Consider the following 18845-nt stretch of genomic DNA (forward strand, 5'->3'; position numbering starts at 1 on the left):
GATCAGATGATGCACTGACTGACAGGAGACATCGAATTCAAGCTTGATTCATAAAAATCGACTTAAAAATTCCCTAGCGGCACTTTCTGCCAAGCGTAGAGAACCTTCTTTTCCGGCAGCGGTGGTAATACGATGTAAGGGATACGAAATCTCTCCAGATAAACATGAGCAATTGACTCAATATATATTATATAAGTATATACCTAATTTACCTAAATAGAAATCTTCCTCCTGACCGATAAGTCTATCGACCTAATTTCGAAATACGCGCGCGATATCGAAACTGGCGATACCTGCGCCGCCAGCGTCGAAAAAGTGAAAGTGACGTTTCTGATTATGACGTCATCATACAAGAACGTCGGCGTTAGAAGTATATATATATATATACGTATCTTAAAAATAAATTTTCACATTTGGACTTTGCGTCGCAATATCTCCGCTCGTAGGGCACGTAGCGGAATATTATGAGAGAAACCCCCCCCTAATTGGACCTCAAGCTATCGATCAAGCCTACTTAGAACTTGATCCGTTCACTCGTTATCGAGATCTCAACATCGCGGGTACTCGCAACCCGTCGCGTCGCGTAAAAGAGTCACGGTCGGTCTCGCTCCGCGTGTACTTGGCGCGAGACACTACCGTGTCTCTTGATTCTGCCGCTAGGGAATTTTTAAGTCGATTCTTATGAATCAAGCTTGAATTCGATGTCTAGGTGTCCCAGGTTGCCGATGACGAGGTTCACATAGTGCGCTTCATAGTTTTCGGTATTCAGGTGTATTAATACCTTGAATTCGATGTCCACGTGTTCCAGGTTGCTGATGTCGGGTTCCAGATAGTGCGCTCTATAGTTTTCGGTGTCCAGGTATAATAATACGTTGAATTCGATGTCTAGGTGTCCCACGTTTTCGATGACAAGGTCCACATAGTGCGCTTTGTAGTTTTCGGTGTCTACGTGTATTAATACCTCGAATTCGATATCTACGTGTCTTACATTTAGATTTAAAGTTATTAATACACGTAGACACCAAAAACTACAAAGCGCACTATGTGGACCTTGTCATCGGCAACCTGGGACACGTAGACATCGAATTCGAGGTATTATTACATCTAGACACCGAAAACTACGGAGCGCGCTATCTGGACCTCGTCATCAGCAACCTGAGACACCTAGACATCAATTTCAAGATATTAATACACGTAGACATTGACAACTACGGAGCGCACTATGTGGACCTCGTCATCGGCAACCTGGGACACGTGGACATCGAATTCAAGGTATTAATACACGTAGACACCGAAAACTACGAAGCGCACTATGTGGACCTTGTCATTGGCAACCTGGAACACCTAGACATCGAATTCAACGTACGATTACACCTGGACACCGAAAACTATGAAGCGCACTATCTGGATCTTGTCATCGGCAACCTAGGACACGTGGACATCGAATTCAAGGTATTAATACACGTAGACACCGAAAACTACGGAGCGCACTATGTGGACCTCGTCATCGGCAACCTGGGACACGTAGACATCGAATTCAACGTACGATTACACCTGGACACCGAAAACTATGAAGCGCACTATCTGGATCCCGTCATCGGCAACCTGGGACACGTGGACATCGAATTCAAAGTATTAATACACGTAGACACCGAAAACTACGGAGCGCACTATGTGGACCTTGTCATCGGCAACCTGGGACACCTAGACATCGAATTCAACGTACGATTACACCTGGACACCGAAAACTATGAAGCGCACTATCTGGATCCCGTCATCGGCAACCTGGGACACGTGGACATCGAATTCAAGATATTAATACACGTAGACACCGAAAACTACGGAGCGCACTATGTGGACCTCGTCATCGGCAACCTGGGACACCTAGACATCGAATTCAACGTACGATTACACATGGACACCGAAAACTATGAAGCGCACTATCTGGATCCCGTCATCGGCAACCTGGGACACGTGGACATCGAATTCAAGGTATTAATACACGTAGACACCGAAAACTACGGAGCGCACTATGTGGACCTCGTCATCGGCAACCTGGGACACGTAGACATCGAATTCACGTATTATTACACCTGGACACCGAAAACTATGAAGCGCACTATCTGGACCTCGTCATCGGCAACCTGGGATACCTAGACATCGAATTCAGCTTAATTCATAAGAATCGACTTAAAAATTCCCTAGCGGCACTTTCTGCCAAGCGTAGAGAACCTTCTTTTCCGTTGACTTAATAAATATATATTATATCAAGCTTGATTCATAAGAATCGACTTAAAAATTCCCTAGCGGCACTTTCTGCCAAGCGTAGAGCGTAGAGAACCTTCTTTTCCGTTGACTCAATATATATTATATATTACCTAATTTACCTAAATAAAAATTACTTCCTCCTGACCGATAAATCTATCGACCTAATTTTGAAATACGCGCGCGATATCGAAACTGGCGATACCTGCGCCGCCAGCGTCGAAAAAGTGAAAGTGACGTTTCTGATTATGACGTCATCATACAAGAACGTCGGCGTTAGGAGGAGGAGGAGGAGGAGTATCTTAAAAATAAATTTTCCCATTTGGACTTTGCGTCGCAATATCTCCGCTCGTAGGGCACGTAGCGAAATATTATGAGAGAAACCCCCCCCCCCCTAATTGGACCCCAAGCTATCGATCAAGCCTACTTAGAACTTGATCCGTTGACTCGTTATCGAGATCTCAACATCTCGGGTACTCGCAACCCGTCGCGTCGCGTAAAAGAGTCACGGTCGGTCTCGCTCCGCGTGTACTTGGCGCGAGACACTACCGTGTCTCTTGATATGTCCAGAGTATTAGATATCTCGACAATTTACAGCCGAGTTTGTTGCTATCGAATTTAAATAACCTCCAAGATGATGGAGACAATGGAGAAAGTAATTGCATGAAAGTCAAGACAATACAGTTTTTGCTTGCCTTGGACTCTTCCATTTTTGCGCCAAAAGAAAAGGCTTTCAAGGAAGCTCTTGTCTTTTTGATATCTCTGATTCGTCAAAAAGATCCGTCACCGGACAGCTACAATGCTACTAGAAAACTGCTAAACGCAACAGGTTTGTTTGAAACCTGTGAAGATGAACTAGATATTTGGATCAATGGTTTTTCAGTAGTCGCGGATTCCAAAGAGAATGAACAGTTGACGCAGTGGTTTATGTCTCTGTCCTGAAAAACACATTGACAAGTATATAAATATCATAATACAAGCGGAAGGAGTAATAAACGATCAGATCTAATCTCAACGTTAAAACGGCGGAGGATATAATTAGTAAACTGTTTCATAAAAACTGACAAAATTAGTCTCTGCCAAGAAGAATTATCTACAGTAGATTCGTCTTTAATTAACGGACAAATTAGTATGACGACCTTGATCACCAAGAATACCAGACTTATTCCATCGCTGGTGAAATACTTCCTCAAGGAAAACGTGAAACAAGACATTGTGTTTCCAATACTGAACAGCAATTTTAAAATACAAATGGAATGAAAAGTTTCTTCAAAGTCTTCGCGAGCGTTACGGCAGCGACATCGCCGCGTATATGACCGAGCCACAAAATCCCGTTTCCTGGATCGAAGAAAACGCGGCAGCGATCGTCTAGCTCATCGAAAGCACTTTCGATCTTGTCCTGTGTGAGAAAATTTGCAACAACATTTCCCAGAACGGCGACAAACTGGATATATGGTGTCCGTTTGTTTCGTGCAATTGCTGGAAAGCGTATATAAGAAGTACAAAAGTTGATAACGGCTAAAAAGAAATCTTAATGGATCTGATAAAGGTATTGTTGCACATAATGACTTCGACATTGAAAAAGGAGTCGAAGAACATGGAGAAAATCAAAGTTTTATGCGAGAAGTTGAACAGCGCGGTGATTCGTTTGAAAAAGACTGAAGATAATTTTGTCTTCAGTTCGCTGAGCAAGAGTTACTCGTGGCCGCAATTTACTAGGTTTTCCTTAAAATTAGGTCTGAAAGACGCTAAGGACGAGGAGACTCAATCGAACGTGTTGAAAACCCTAAGCAATTTATGTGATATCGCTTATGGAGATAATGCTGACGATGAATATATGAAGACGCTATTTGAAATGACGACGTCCCATTCGGAGTTTGTTAATATTATGCTTGGGTCATCCGTTGTTAAAGGTGAGGTTGCCCGCGCGTGTTCTATCATCAAAAGGGAACACGTAGAAATATGCTTATTTGACCAAAAAAAATTGATATTTTTCTCCAGTGATACAAATTCTAATTGCGTTATTTAAAATCAGTCTTGATTCGCGACTCTATAAAGTATTAAAATTTTGCAGGAATATGTACCGTTACATAAATAAGTTTAATCTTTAATGACATTTCATGACATTTCAGGCGACCTGGTCGAATTACTGAGAATACTCGCTCGAAAGAATCACTCTGTAATGACTGCCTCGCACGTGCCTCTTTATCTTGCGACTTACAATGCCACCCTTTGTCACGTTGATCAGCGTATTTTGCAGGTAAGAATCACGATTATCGCGCGTCGTTGAAGGAATATTGAAGTTATAATATCTAATTCTTCCAGATTCTTCCGTATTATGAAACTCATAATGTTAAGCTCCAACAGTACTGGCCGTACTTATGGGGAAGCGCCGCAGCAACACCCCAGATAGCCAAGTCTGTCGAAAACAGATTTTGTAAAATCTTGCTACAAATGTTGTTGACAAGAACGATACAAATTTAATACAGAATTTGATTTAATAAATAATTTCGACAAAATGCTAGCAAATATGTAACAAAATCTGCTGACATAATTAGATAGCAATTGCTAACAAAATACGGGCAAATGTGGCCATGTAACCAAACAGCAAATTGGCGGCAAAAAACCGAGTAAGATTTGCGTCGAGCACTCTGACGATAAATTGGCGGCAAAAATCGAGCAAAATCTGTGTAGCGCTGCCTGACGACACTTTGGCGGCAATATACGGGCAAGGTCTGCGCAGCGCTGTCTAATGATAAATTGGTGCAAAAATCGAGCAAGGTCTGCACAGTGCTGCCTAACGACAAATTGGTGGCAAAAATCGAACAAAATTTGTGTAGTGTTGTCTGATGACAAATTGGCGGCAAAAACCGAGCAAGACCTATCACAATTTAACTATATAATGATATTAATTATATATTTTTTCATTCTTATATATATTTAATTTAATTTAATGCGTTTAACGAGAAACAGTGTATAATGAGCATAAAAGTATTCGAAAATACTTTATTCAGTAATCTTTTTATTGTTCTATATTGTTATATATTATATATTTATATTGCTAGATATAATAACATGGCTATTACACAAAATCCGGTTTAATAATTATATGTATACTGTATATTATCCAATCCAAAATTTTTGCAGCCCCACCGCCACTCTCAGTTTTTGTTTGCTCAGCGCCAGTAGTTCTTCAGCTCTTCCTGGTCTGCTGTTTTAAAAATTATATTTATATATCCAATTCAAAATTTTATTACTCTTTTTAAACTGAATTTGTTTCTTAAGATGATTTTGAAAAATTATATATTTGCGCTGGTTATGACGTATGTAGACTATATATAACACTTATATTAAATTCAAAGTAGTCTACCACGTAGGCAGTTGGCTCACGATCCAGAGGTCCCGAGGTCCCGAGTTCGAATCCTACCAAGGTAAGTGTGTTTTTCAAATACGAGAAAATATTTATAATCATAGACTGCATCTTAAGAGACAAATTTAGTTAAAAAAATAGTACACGCAGAAAATTTTTCTCGAATAATGTAGAATACTCATAATAAAATTTATTAGATTTGCTAGGTCCGGTAAGATATACGCGTATTCAACCGGAAATTAATATATGACAATAGAAAAGTAATAGTTTGATCAGATACATCTTGTAACCTAAAGGTAAATAAATTTGCCATACTAACAAGGAAATATGAGAACAGTAAAAAAGTCCCATACTAGTATGTGTATATTCGACGTTGTAGCTTGAATTGCCAACTTCACATGTCTTGGATTGAGCGTTGTTTTTTAAGACAGTATAGGAAAAATATAATCTAGAATGGTATGTACCTATTGTGAACTGTATAGAAATATTCGTTGCGTATCTGGCAATAGTCTATGATCTTCATAGAAATGCGATAGTAACCGCGATCGTGGACGACGGAAGGCGCGAGCGGCAACGTGGGCTCGCGCGGCGAGAGGATTTGGCTCGCGCCCGCTACGCGGCGCATTGCCGCTACATTCTCGCGTGATTAAATTCAACATCGATCTTTATATCTAGGGCAGCTCGGCAGGGTCCCTACAGCTGCCTACAGCGTTCTTAAGTTCGCACGTGGCGGACAGCTGACCGCCACAGCCTATAACGGCAACTTATTCAACTTATGTTTTTTGACATGACTGCAACAGACGTCTCGTTTTTTGTTCATCAGCAATATTCGGGATAAGACACAATCGGACAAGATATAATTGAATCATTCGTCTTTAAATTAACGTAGTAAACGCGGCAACGCGCTCTCGAAAGTCCCATACTGATGGAAATATTTACTTCTGCGTATAGTTTTATTTTTTGCTCTCTAATTTTCCTATACTTTTTTGAAATCTTTTGCATATTATGACTATATCCTAGCCGTGCAAGATTAGTATGGTATTTACTTTGTTCGTGTATACTTGTATTTACGAGAAAAATTTTCTGCGTGTAATAAATTTCGAAATAAATATAATTTTTATTTTTTTTGACAGTGTTGCGCATTCCTTTCACGGTTTTTGAGGACAATTTGTCGTCGGACAGCGCTACGCAAAGCTTTCTCGGTTTTTGTCGATTATTTGTCGTCGGACAGCGCTACGCAAAGCTTGCTCGGTTTTTTGCCGATTATTTGTCGTCAGACAGCGCTACGCAAAGCTTGCTCGGTGTTTGTCGACAATTTGTTGGTAGACAACGCTAAACAAAGCTTGCTCGGTATTTGCCGACAATTTGTTGGCAGACAACGCTACACAAAGCTTGCTCGTTTTTTTCTGCCAATTTGCTGTCTGGTTATGTACATAGGCTTTGCTAGCAAAACACGAGCTTAAAGATGACACAGATGGCACCGGATTTGACACCAATCTTTGAACGAATTTGATGCCATCTTGGTGACAATTTGCTATCAAATTGCTTACTGGGACGTTACATATCGTAAAGGGAGAGACGGATACTGCTCTGTGGAGGCAACCTTCCACTTCCGAGATCTTTAACTTGTTCAATAAGGACATTGTCAACGAGACTATAAAAATTATCTCATACACAGAGCAATAAAGGTAAATAATTCGAATATTTTGCAAGAACGATATCAAAATTTTAGACAAATTTTTAGTATGAAATATTTGATCTTTAATTTATAAACCTTTTTTAAAAATAAAGTTCAAACTTTTGTATAAGCTGCCAGCAAGGAAAAGGTGAGAATTAGATACCTCGTAGGACTTGATATCGCTTAGGTATTTGTCGTTTTTCTTTGGAGATTAATTAAAAATTCTATTGTTTTTTTTTGCAGAGTGATGAGTTACATGAGAATAGTAATGTATATGATCCAGCATTTTATCTGCCGTTGCTGTGTACCCTATTAGCAGAAAATAATATCGCGTGTCACAAAATAAGCCAGAGTGGTGCATTAGCGTTAGTGCTTGCTACATGTTGCAGTGATTCAAGCGATATTCGGATGACAGCATATACCATCATCTCTAGATACTACTTTCACTTGGAAGCATCTAAGTATAATAGCAATTTTAATAATTAAGAGAGAGATTGAAACGGCTAGATTGCAGTATGATAAATAATAGGTCTTTTACAATACAGAACGTTATTATTTGTCATAATTTATGATTTAGTCCATTTATCAGTAATTTAATTACTTATTTATTGTCAAGTTATTTTAATGTCAAATTTTAAATTCAATTTGTTTAGTTCTCTTTGATTATTATTGGTCTTTCTTTTATGTTCTACTTTTTTGTAAATTAATGCAATTTACAATTTGGTGGTGTTCTCTCCAAACTTTATATTAAAAGGGCAGATATCTTTTTCCCATCAATTGCCATATAAATTAGAAGTATATTTTTTAGATCTTTATAACAAATCCATATTTCGGCAAAAAAGATTTGATAAAAAGACGATCTAAATTTCCTTATTTACCAGGTCTAAAGAAAAGTTATTGTAGATGCGTTTAATTGATGCTATACGAAATGGAATCGCTTCCTTAAATTGTCCATTGAAGGATGTTCGGCTGAGTTGCCTGACGACTACCTTCCTAGCTAGGGCCTCACTGATTGCCAGTCAACTTCTGCACCCACTTTATTCGCCCTTGCACACCTTCCTAATGGCCAAAACCGCGCTGGACCTAAATACCATACCGGAACTGCTGTAGTGTTGCACAGCTCGCATGTGGAGCACAACGCGCATCGGCATTGGATCTTGGAGAACATCCGGGACGGCATGAAGGAGGAAAACGATGTAAATGTGGTCCTGAAATGCGTGTTGTTTAAAATTCTTCTAGACTTTCACACTTGCGCACTGTCGGATACCAAGACCAAGGTGAGCCAATCCTTTGTTTCATATTATACAGTTGAACATTCTTATTCTCAATGCCCTTATTTTAATACCTTCACATTCTTTTAATTCTCTAAATAGTCAGATTTTTAAATCACATAAACACACAAAGTAAGAAAGCAATTAAAAAAAAGAAATCTATATACATCTGAATCTCTTGCTTATTATTAGCATCGTCAATACAATGATGTTTTTATTTGTACATACATCTTTGGAACAGAACGAGGATTGTGAGAAAAGGCTAAAAATAGGGAATTTGTTTGACTGGATGGAGTAAAAATAAGGAAATTTGATTGTATTGAATAACAATTCAATTATAATGAAAATCAAAATGCAGTTTTGATATTTAATTGATCGTTTTCTACATGTATTAATAAAACAAACTGAGTAGATATGATCTGTTCATATAATCTGAAAACATTTCTTTATTGCTGTATACAATTTTCATATTATCTATTTGATATAAATTATATAAACTTTATCGATGTAAATTAGTCATTTTTTTATTTGTTCCTTCTAGAAATTAATTTTGGATGTCGTCGCCTCTACTACCAGAATTCCTAAAGCATCCTTACTTCTCACACGAGGATATGGCATGCTTCCTTGGCTGCACGAGATTGTCAACCACTTGGACATTTGTGAAGCAGAAATCAGAATCATTATTACCATAATTGAGAATTTTGCTGAACACCCTAGATAATTCGGCGCAGGACATTAGTCATTACAAAACTCTGTTATTTAGTATTCTTTTGTTATTACGAGTGCATTCAAAGAATAGACATAAAGTCCGTGCTAGTTATATCTTCTTGAAATAATTATTCTCGAAAATATGTGTATATTCAAAAATTTGAAAATGGAAATGGGAGATAAGTAAAGCACAGGAAATGTATAGAATAGTTAAATTAAGTTTTTAATAAGTTCTGAAATAAATTTTTTTCTTTTTTTGTAACTTCATTTTTTCGCCTTTTTTTAAACTTTTGTTTCTTACCACTACTTAACCCTAGGTATACACACCACCTATTTACACGTATTTTCGCATACGTAGATACACTGGAAAGGACCTCGCTACTTTTTTCCATTATAACTCTCGAGAAAATTACCATATTTTTACTTTCTTTTTTATTTCAATCGTAAATAAACTGAAAAATATGTACATTATTCAGAATTAAAAATCATAATCAGTATAACTAATAAACACGACGTGTTGAAAACTTGTATCATTCACCAATGGTAAAGTTTCCTACTTTACCTAAAGTCTCGGAAATACTCCTAGTATCGATATCTAGCGTTAACAACAGGATAAAAAGTAATAACGAAGACATCCTCATCAGTCATATCTGACATGTTATGTGATGAGTTATTACTAATTTCACCGTTTCTAAATCTTGTAAACTGCGCGGATATTCATTTCCGTTTTTATCCCACACTTTTATTTGGGGCAAGGGCCTCTCACTGCATATATTCCTTAAAGCGTTAGCCGATATACGTATTTCTTCTATAGGAGTTGGATTTATTCTATCATTGAGCCTGCGCATAGCTAATTGAGCTTCTTCTGTTCGCAATGCCAAATCAGCGACAAAGTCTTGATCAGCTCGTGATAGGAAACCAGCTTTGTCTTTAGAATACTGTCTAGCATATTGCTCGACTGTTTGATAAGGATCATCCTCTGAACAGATCTTCATGGAGTGTCCTCTAGCATGACCTTTAACCGGATAACCTTTTTTGTAGTAATTACTTTCTCTGTTTTCTGATCTGTCCAGGATCGTTTTAGCATGGGCAGGCTCTGTACCTCTGTATCGAGCCCCGCCAATCATCAAGCTCATCTTGTCGTTTCTCTCCAACTTGACCTTGTTTATCCATTTGGCTAAATTCTGAAAGTTGTTTTTTAGTTTTAGCACCGTCCATTTACGAAGTTTTAATGGATCCTGCCCAATTTGAAAGCCGATCACCGAAAAGAGACAGCTGTTTAAATCAGTGATAACATTGTCGGGATCTTTGCGACCTCTTAAGATCCAATGGCCTAGAGAAGGATTAGGGAAAGTTTGGGCGGGAAATAGGATAAATGTATATGAATTTTTGTATGTATAAAAATGTTGGTTTTAAAAAATTTTAATTATGTGCGTATATTGTGTAAGAGAAAAAAAAAATAGAGTGGCTGGTTTCATAAGGAAAACTATCCCTGCATAAAACGTCTTATTCAAAAATATTGTTTCGCATTTACGAGATTTTGTCATGAATTCTGCTTTGCAACAATTTCGGATTGGATCACGGGTCAATACTTTTCAGTGCGATACTGGGGAATAGAACGTGAAAATCTTGTATGCCTCTGAATCCAAAAACAATTAGCAGAAGAAGTGAATCCTTTTTAATGCGAGAATTCGCATTTGTTTGAAGGTTATCGATTGCGATTGAATGCGAGGAATATTTTAAGCTAAGAGAATTCTTTTTAATGCGTAAGCTCGTACTTATTTGTTAAAATTTGCGTTTCAACACCGCAGCCAGGCGCGTGGTGGGGATAGCGCATACAAGGAAAGAGCCGTGCACACTGTACTACATGCGCACACGTACACGGCTTTTTCCTTGTGTGCGCTACCCCCATCACACGCCTAGCAGCAGTAGCAGCAGCAGTGCTGAAACGCAAGATCGGCTAGATCGGCATGCTTCGTGCCCGTGCTATGTATTCATTATCCCGTCCAATCCCGGATAAGATCCCGACCATTATTTATTAGGGATGCCATAAGAAAGGTTTTCTTATTTTGTCTAATGAGGCCCTTGTAAGGATTTGATAAGAATGTTTTAAACTTATAAATATATACTTTTTTCGTAAATATATTTACGAACACAAAATTTTTATAATGAGCCGGCACTGGTTTCTGACATTCACCCGACATTAAGAAATATTATATCATATATCCAATTCAAAATTTTATTACTCTTTTTAAACTAAAAGTTTCTTAAGATAATTTTTGAAAAATTATATATTTGCGCTGGTTCTGACATATGTAGACTATATATAACACTTACATCAAATTAAGAAGTAGTCTACCACGTAAGGCAGTTGGCTCACGATTAGTCACGATCCAGAGGTCATCCCGAGTTCGAATCCCACCAAGGTAAGTGTTTTTTTCAAATACGAGAAAATATTTATAATCATAGACTTCAACTTAAGAAACAATTTAGTTATAAAATAGTAATAAAATTTCGAAAAAAAATAATTTTTTTTATGCCGGGTGAATATAAATGACAGAATATTTTTTTTAGTAAATTTAATGCTATCCAATACTTTTCAATGCGAAGCATCAACCACTGCTGAATATCTCACATTCAGCGCGGTAAAGTTTTATGCGAACCAATACTTTTCAATCCCTTTCTTTGCATCAGAAAGCAGAATTTAAATTAATTCTTTTCAATCCGACATTTTATGCAATATGTTCTGCTAATTGCTCATTAAGCATTGATAAATTAAGATGTATATTTTTTCAAAAGCTATAGAATCAAAAGTGAAATGATTTATTCCATGCATATATTACAACTTGGCACTGCTTGACATGAGATAATGCCGTGTCTCTTGATACCGTTTTTATACCACTGTCCGTCAAATTTTAAATACGAGAAACGAATCCTATTGAATATATATATATATATATATATATATATATATATGTATAAGAATTAAGCATTTATCCATGTAGATTATATATGATGTATATATAACCATATATAAACTTAAATTCGGATTATCCGATAGATGGCATCCGATAGGATTTATTTCTCGTATTTAAAATTTGACAAACAATGGTACAAGAATGGTATCAAGAGACACGGCAGTATCTCACGTCAAGCAGCGCCAAGTTATATGTAAATCACTTCACTTTTAATTCTGGCTTTTGAAAAAAATATACACTTAATTTATCAATGTTTTATTCCTTAATCGAAGTTAACAGAATTCTTTTTTAATATATATATAATATTTATTATGTTAGATATAATCACATATGATTTATATAAAATCAACATTAGATATAATTAGATATAACCACATACAATTTAACCATATATGGTTACATAATTATATGTGGTTATATATAATTATATACAATTATATCGAGCCATTTTTTATATCTAATTATATCTAATGTCGATTTTATATAATCATATGTGATTATATCTAATCATTTTTTCTCGGGACATTAACTTATCACATTAATCTTTGGGTTAAAAGTGTAAAAATTAACTTTTTACCCGACTTTAACCCGACATAATCTGTCAAACCGTTAAACTCTAACTTATTTGAATACCCCTATTATATATCTTGTAATTATACTATAAAGATTATGCATATATATACACAGTAAAAAACATTTTGTATTTGTGTTAAAATTTTCCTGTGTAGAAAGTTTTGTGTTAAATTTCTGACACAGTTGTATGTTAATTTAACATATCGTTGTTGTATTACTTAACTTTTCTATGTTAAATTAATATTAACCATTTTTAAGAGTTAAAATAACACAATTTATATGTAAGTGCATGAATTCTTGGTGATATATTTTATATGTTAAAGGTGAACAGATAAATTGTGTTATCTTCCTTTTTATAACAGTTACTATGTGTTAAATTGACATAATTCTTATGTTATTCATCAAAACTAAAAATAGATACTTCTCTCAAATGTTAAAATAACATTTTATCTTAATTACATTTAACATTATAGAGATGTCAATTTAACATAAACTTTGATTTCTGATAGTGTCTAAATGTTAAATTTTTATGTTAATTTTTTACATATTGTTTGTTATTTTTTTACATATTTGCTTTATGTTAAATTAACACGAAAATTTGAGTGGATAAATTGGGACATGTGAAATATGTGTTAAATTAACACAAAATTTTTACTGAGTATATATATATATAATCTGTAACTTTATCTTGCTTGCTTTCATGCTATCAGTATAACAATCAGAAGTAACATTGGGAGCTTTTCGACAAGCGACACAAGTCGATACAAACGTCGTTCAATCTTTTTTTTTTATTTTTACAATGAGTAACAATAAAGATGCGACACTTAATTGTGTCGACTTGTGTCGCTTGCCGGAAAGCTCCCATTCGTTTATTAGTATGATCAAAATATTTAAAAAATGGACATTATTTAACAATAATTTAACAATTCTCTAGATTAATAATTAATTAATTTAGTTTTTATCTTTATTAAAGGACGTAAAAGGATGATTTTGTTATATTATACTGATATCAGTTTAAGACGGTAATCTTAATAAGACATCAAAATTAACTCTATTCACTTAACTAAAATATGAGTAAATATAAATATGATTAACCCTCAGGGTACAGACTATAAAAAAGTTACGTTCCGTACGGACATAGGTTAGCCTAACCCGGCGACTTTGATTGACTGTATATCGGGCTGTAATTTGTCAATTAAAACAAATTTTATTTTTGGATCGGAAATTTTCTCAAAAATACAATGGCGTTGATAGATTTATTACATTACTTGTTTAAACAAAGATACATTTGAAAATGTAAACCATTCTCAAAAAATTTTCATAAAAATTCACTTTTTCTTTTAATCTGCATAACTTTATGAAAAAAAAAGATATCGACATTTTTAAGTCGCGTTTGAAAGCTAAAAAGTTGTTCTTTGAAATGGCTGAATTCGTTTTTTTGATCCATTCCAAAAAGTATATTTTTTTTAACTATGAAAAATCCCGTTTTTTTGCGATAGCGATATAACGTTACTTGCTTGATTTATCGTAATAACGCAAAAAAAAAATATCTTAAAGTAAAAATAGTTCTTTTGGATGTTGTTGATTAGTATAATATAAATAAATAACAAAAATTGAAATAATTAACATGCATGCACGGATATACGTTACGCTGGTATGCTACAGAGCATTATTTTGAGGTTAGAATGCACAAAAGTATATTAAAAATAGTAAATTATACATACCAGAGAATACTAAAAAAAAAAAAAACCTACTGCAGCAAATACTCGAAAACACAATTTTTTTTTAAACACGGATTTTGTAACGTTCTGTACGGACTGGGTGTAGACTACCCGAGTTCAATTTTCAAAATCGTATAACTTGAGCACCAAGCGTAGACTGACGCTGCCCCTTGGCGCTCACATAGTAGCTACCTCAAAGATTTTTCCCCCCGGTACGGACCCCCACCATTCACTTCCTTTGAAATGGCGCTACTTTCAAAATTCACTCGGGTTACGCTAACCCAGTGTGTACCCTGAGGGTTAATTAAAAAGCTTTATAAATCAAAAAGGAATACGTCGCTATACTACTACACTAAAAATCGAAACGGTAAAAAAATTATTTAGTATTTTTAGTGTAAACGCCACTTTAGAAAATCTATAATTCATGACATACGCGCGCGTGCGTATGTGTGTGTAAATGCTCTTCCCTTTTCACACTAATTGTATAAGTAATCAAATAAAAAAATATCTAACTCGATATTGTTTTTACTTCCTAATGCTGTCTTTACATTTACAATGAGAGCGCGAAATTAATTTATATAATTTATTTATAGATTATAATTGCTAGAAATTAATGCACCATAGGGGAGAGTGGGGGAATTGAGAACGGCGGGTAATTGGGAACAGCTAGATAAATAATACATTCCCCCGCACTATACACCGTCCCGAACCTATTCAACGGCTGCATGCAGTGCTACTCATTGCGTACGCGACAGTGAGAGTGAAAGGACGCACGCGTGCTGTCACGGTAAGTCGAATAATTTTTTTTGTATTTTTGATATAATTTTTGTCGTCTGTTATAATGGATGTAAGTATTATATTTTTGAGTTCAAAGACTCCATATTTTGTTACTATCATGCACGCACTATCTGTTTTCAAATCCCACGTAAATTGAAGTTAACCAAAAGTGCTGTTGAGAGTGGCGGCTATTTTGATGTATATTGACTACTTCGGGCAATTGGGAACGGCGTCAAGTAGGTAATTGGGAACGTTCCCAATTACCCCTTGCGTTCTTAATTACCCATAGTGCTGCTGGTTGATTGTGTAAAAATGTTTAAACTTTACAAATTGTTTCAGATGCCTCGAAATTACGTACAAAAGACTGAACCAAAATACCAACTTGAAAATCTTCGCCATGCAATCGAAGATGTTGAAAGTAAAAAGCTCACATTGGGCCAAGCTGCTACCAAATACTCAGTACCAAAAACAACATTATTTACGCAACTAAAACAAAACGAATTGAAGACATCAAAAAGAGGTCGGCACGCGGTATTTATTGGTTCCCATTTTCCCCGCGGGATGATCTCAATTACCCCATAGGGTATCGGGTAAATAGGAACGGCAATGTTTTTTGTTTTTGTTTATATTTTTATTAAACGTAAATTTTAAGAATTTTGTTATGACTACTAAGTACATAGATAATCGAAGTTTATGTAGCAATAAAAGTTGATTTAGTTTATAACTTTTCTCTATTCTTTTTGAGCGTTAGAAGTTAAGTGTTCCCAATTCCCCCACTTCCCCTACAGTATGCAGCATTTGCAATATGACTCTCTTAAGGTAGCCAAATGCCTCGTCATCTAATTAGTGACGCGCATGAATGGATTAACGAGATTCCCACTGTCCGGTCCCTATCTACTATCTAGCGAAACCACTGCCAAGGGAACGAGCTTGGAAAAATTAACGGGGAAAGAAGACCCTGTTGAGGTTGACTCTAATCTGGCACAACTATAGTCAATTTATTATATCGAATTTACACGAAAAAAAACGCGTGCCAGATTAATTTTGAAATAAAATTGAATAAATATTCCTTATGACTACGATCAGTACCTAATACTGTTTCTATATACTATAATGACTTTTCACACACAACGCAGAGGTAGAGTATATAGAATTATAAACCGTATCATCCACTGACAAGAGGCGGTGCCATTAATTAAAAATGAAGCAGAATAGCGCGAATCATGATAAACACTGTTCGGCATCTGAATGATAATAAGATTCAATATGCCCATTCGATATATGATATATTTCTTGTGGTATATAACTTAATTAGAAATAAATATTTACCTTGTTTCAATACTATAAAATTCACCTTATACTGGAAATATAATACAAGAAAATATCAATAAAATCGTCGACGAGCAAAAACTGTATCACAGACCATGCTCGAATAATCGACAGGTTGTAAAAATGTTACGAGAGCACGTACTTACATACGAGAACACGAGGAAAGATTACATACACTACTACATTTATATACTAGACAGTAACTTCTACGAAATACATGGATCTGAAAAAATATGTTGTATGTATGTATGTACATATGTATGCACATAAAACTCATGCGCATGCGTTAATTGTGTAAGGAATATGGGAATCACATCTGATTGGATGAATTTCAAGCAATAGCACAGGGGGCGTTCAGAAATTACGCCTATAGGCACACAAAGACCCTCGGGAGAGACTGACCAAAAGGAGAATGTTATTTCTGTCTTTATTTAAATTCAAAATGGAAATAAGAAAGACAAATTTTTACCTCGTTTTAAGTAGAGTGTAGAGGTCGCTGGGCTGTGACCAAATAAAGGTGGTGGGGGATCAACGTATTTCTAGCGGAAGGCGGAAGGGAGACGGTGTGTCGTGTGGAGTCAGACCAAAATGGTTGGACAGTGTTCGAGCGAGCTTCTGGTGAATCGAAGCAAAATGGCGACGTCCGACTCCAAGGCACCTCTGAGGATGGTGAAACGCGTCCAATTCGGCATTCTCTCGCGCGACGAGATCGTAAGTAAACTGTACGATAACTCGCAAACAAAATTCTCGCGGAAAGCACTGTCCTGGAGCTTCATGGCGCAATGTTGTGCAACCCGCGCGCCTAGCACATTGGTTTCTTGCGAGAACTTCCCCGTCGAAACGCTTGTCGTAGATATCGTAGGCTGCATTTCAAAATTCACTTAAATGGCCGCATTCAGGAAACACAACTGTTGAATGAGCGGTCAGTGATTCTTTAATATGATTGGTCTTACCTTGGTTCTACTCCGGATCTAAGTGTAAGAACCAATCATAAGGAGCGCTCACTCAACAGTTGTGTTTCCTGAACGCGGCCATTTAGTTAACTAAAATGCATAGTGTACTTGACGTAAACTATAAATTTTAGTTACCCAGAGTGAATTTTGGAACGCTACCATAGTATTTGCGAATTTTAATTTCATTGCTGTTTGTATAATGTCCGTTTAATAGAAACCAAGAAAAAATTGTGTGTAAAATATTGGGTGTATTAGTGCCCATATATTAGCTATCATACTTTTGTCAAGTTGATTTTATTGAAAAGTATTATTGAGAATTATAAAGTTATGGGAAAATATCAGGAAAGGCAATGTGACTGTAAATAGTGAATACAACTTTATTTATATTTAAAATGTATATTTCAACCACTACATATTTGCATTTAATTATGAGAAAGTTACTTTAAGAGCAAAAAGTCGACTTGAAGTCGACTTCTACCGAAACTGACTTGGCAGAAAAGTCGACTTTTTTAAGGACGAAAGTCGACTTCAAGTCGACTTGAAGTCGGCAAATGTCTCAAAAACCGCCGATAGTAGACTTTCCGTCATGACAGAAAGTCGACTTCTCGTCATGACGAAAAGTCGACTTCCCGCCAACTTTTAACGTCGATAAAATAAAAACCGCCGCGTACGTCTGGAGGTCGGTTGTGTATCTTGAGAAACAAGGTGAAAATTATAAAAGTGAACAGATTTTACTAGATTTTGATAAATAAAATCGTAGATACGCTAATAAATTTTATCACTTTTGTAATTTTTACCTCATTATTTCAAGATATACAATCGACCCCTTGCTGGAGAAACTATCGGAAATATCGGAGAAAGTCAACGAGAAGACAATATGAAGTGGACTGTGAATGACGACGTTTTTGTGGCGGTGGTCGATAGCGCGGCGCTTTACGACGTATCTCATCGACTGGGATTCGGGGAGCGCGCTATTAGCGCTATTTGCTTATTCTATCCTTGTTTACATCTGATGAGTGATAAAGACAAAAAATGAGGCAATAGCGTTAATAGCGCGCTCCCCAAACGCAGCCATCATCGTGTCCTGTCTCGCGGCACGTATTCCTCGCACTCGCGTAGTCGCGTAAGCTCTGCTTCGACTGCTCCGCCTCCTCGAGATTCGCCGCCATATTGATGATGTATGACGCGCCGTTAATATACACGAAGAAGAATTAATGTTATT

At 36.3% G+C, this 18845-nt stretch overlaps 1 protein-coding gene and 1 long non-coding RNA gene across 2 annotated transcripts; both read left to right on the forward strand.

Annotated features, from left to right (window-relative positions):
- Positions 1 to 3802: 3802 nt before the first annotated feature.
- Positions 3803 to 4749, forward strand: LOC139822247 (nucleolar pre-ribosomal-associated protein 1-like). Its single transcript, XM_071793865.1, has 3 exons — positions 3803 to 4178; positions 4398 to 4525; positions 4591 to 4749. Exons 1-3 carry the CDS (start codon positions 3830 to 3832, stop codon positions 4747 to 4749), a joined length of 636 nt encoding a protein of 211 aa, XP_071649966.1. The 5' UTR covers positions 3803 to 3829.
- A 2452-nt stretch (positions 4750 to 7201) lies between these two features.
- Positions 7202 to 9375, forward strand: LOC139822178 (uncharacterized). The gene is made up of 4 exons (XR_011734468.1): positions 7202 to 7323; positions 7557 to 7774; positions 8195 to 8590; positions 9126 to 9375. It is a non-coding gene; the product is annotated as an uncharacterized lncRNA (long non-coding RNA).
- Positions 9376 to 18845: the final 9470 nt, after the last annotated feature.

Source organism: Temnothorax longispinosus, chromosome 11 (genome assembly GCF_030848805.1).
Source record: "Temnothorax longispinosus isolate EJ_2023e chromosome 11, Tlon_JGU_v1, whole genome shotgun sequence".
In the NCBI taxonomy this organism is placed as follows: domain Eukaryota; kingdom Metazoa; phylum Arthropoda; class Insecta; order Hymenoptera; family Formicidae; genus Temnothorax; species Temnothorax longispinosus.

Coding starts and splice junctions, on each gene's coding strand:
- LOC139822247 (XM_071793865.1), top strand. CDS start 3,830: ATGACTTCGACATTGAAAAAGGAGTCGAAGAACATGGAGAAAATCAAA. Junction 4,179..4,397: donor TGGGTCATCCGTTGTTAAAG/GTGAGGTTGCCC, acceptor ATGACATTTCAG/GCGACCTGGTCGAATTACTG. Junction 4,526..4,590: donor TTGATCAGCGTATTTTGCAG/GTAAGAATCACG, acceptor TAATTCTTCCAG/ATTCTTCCGTATTATGAAAC.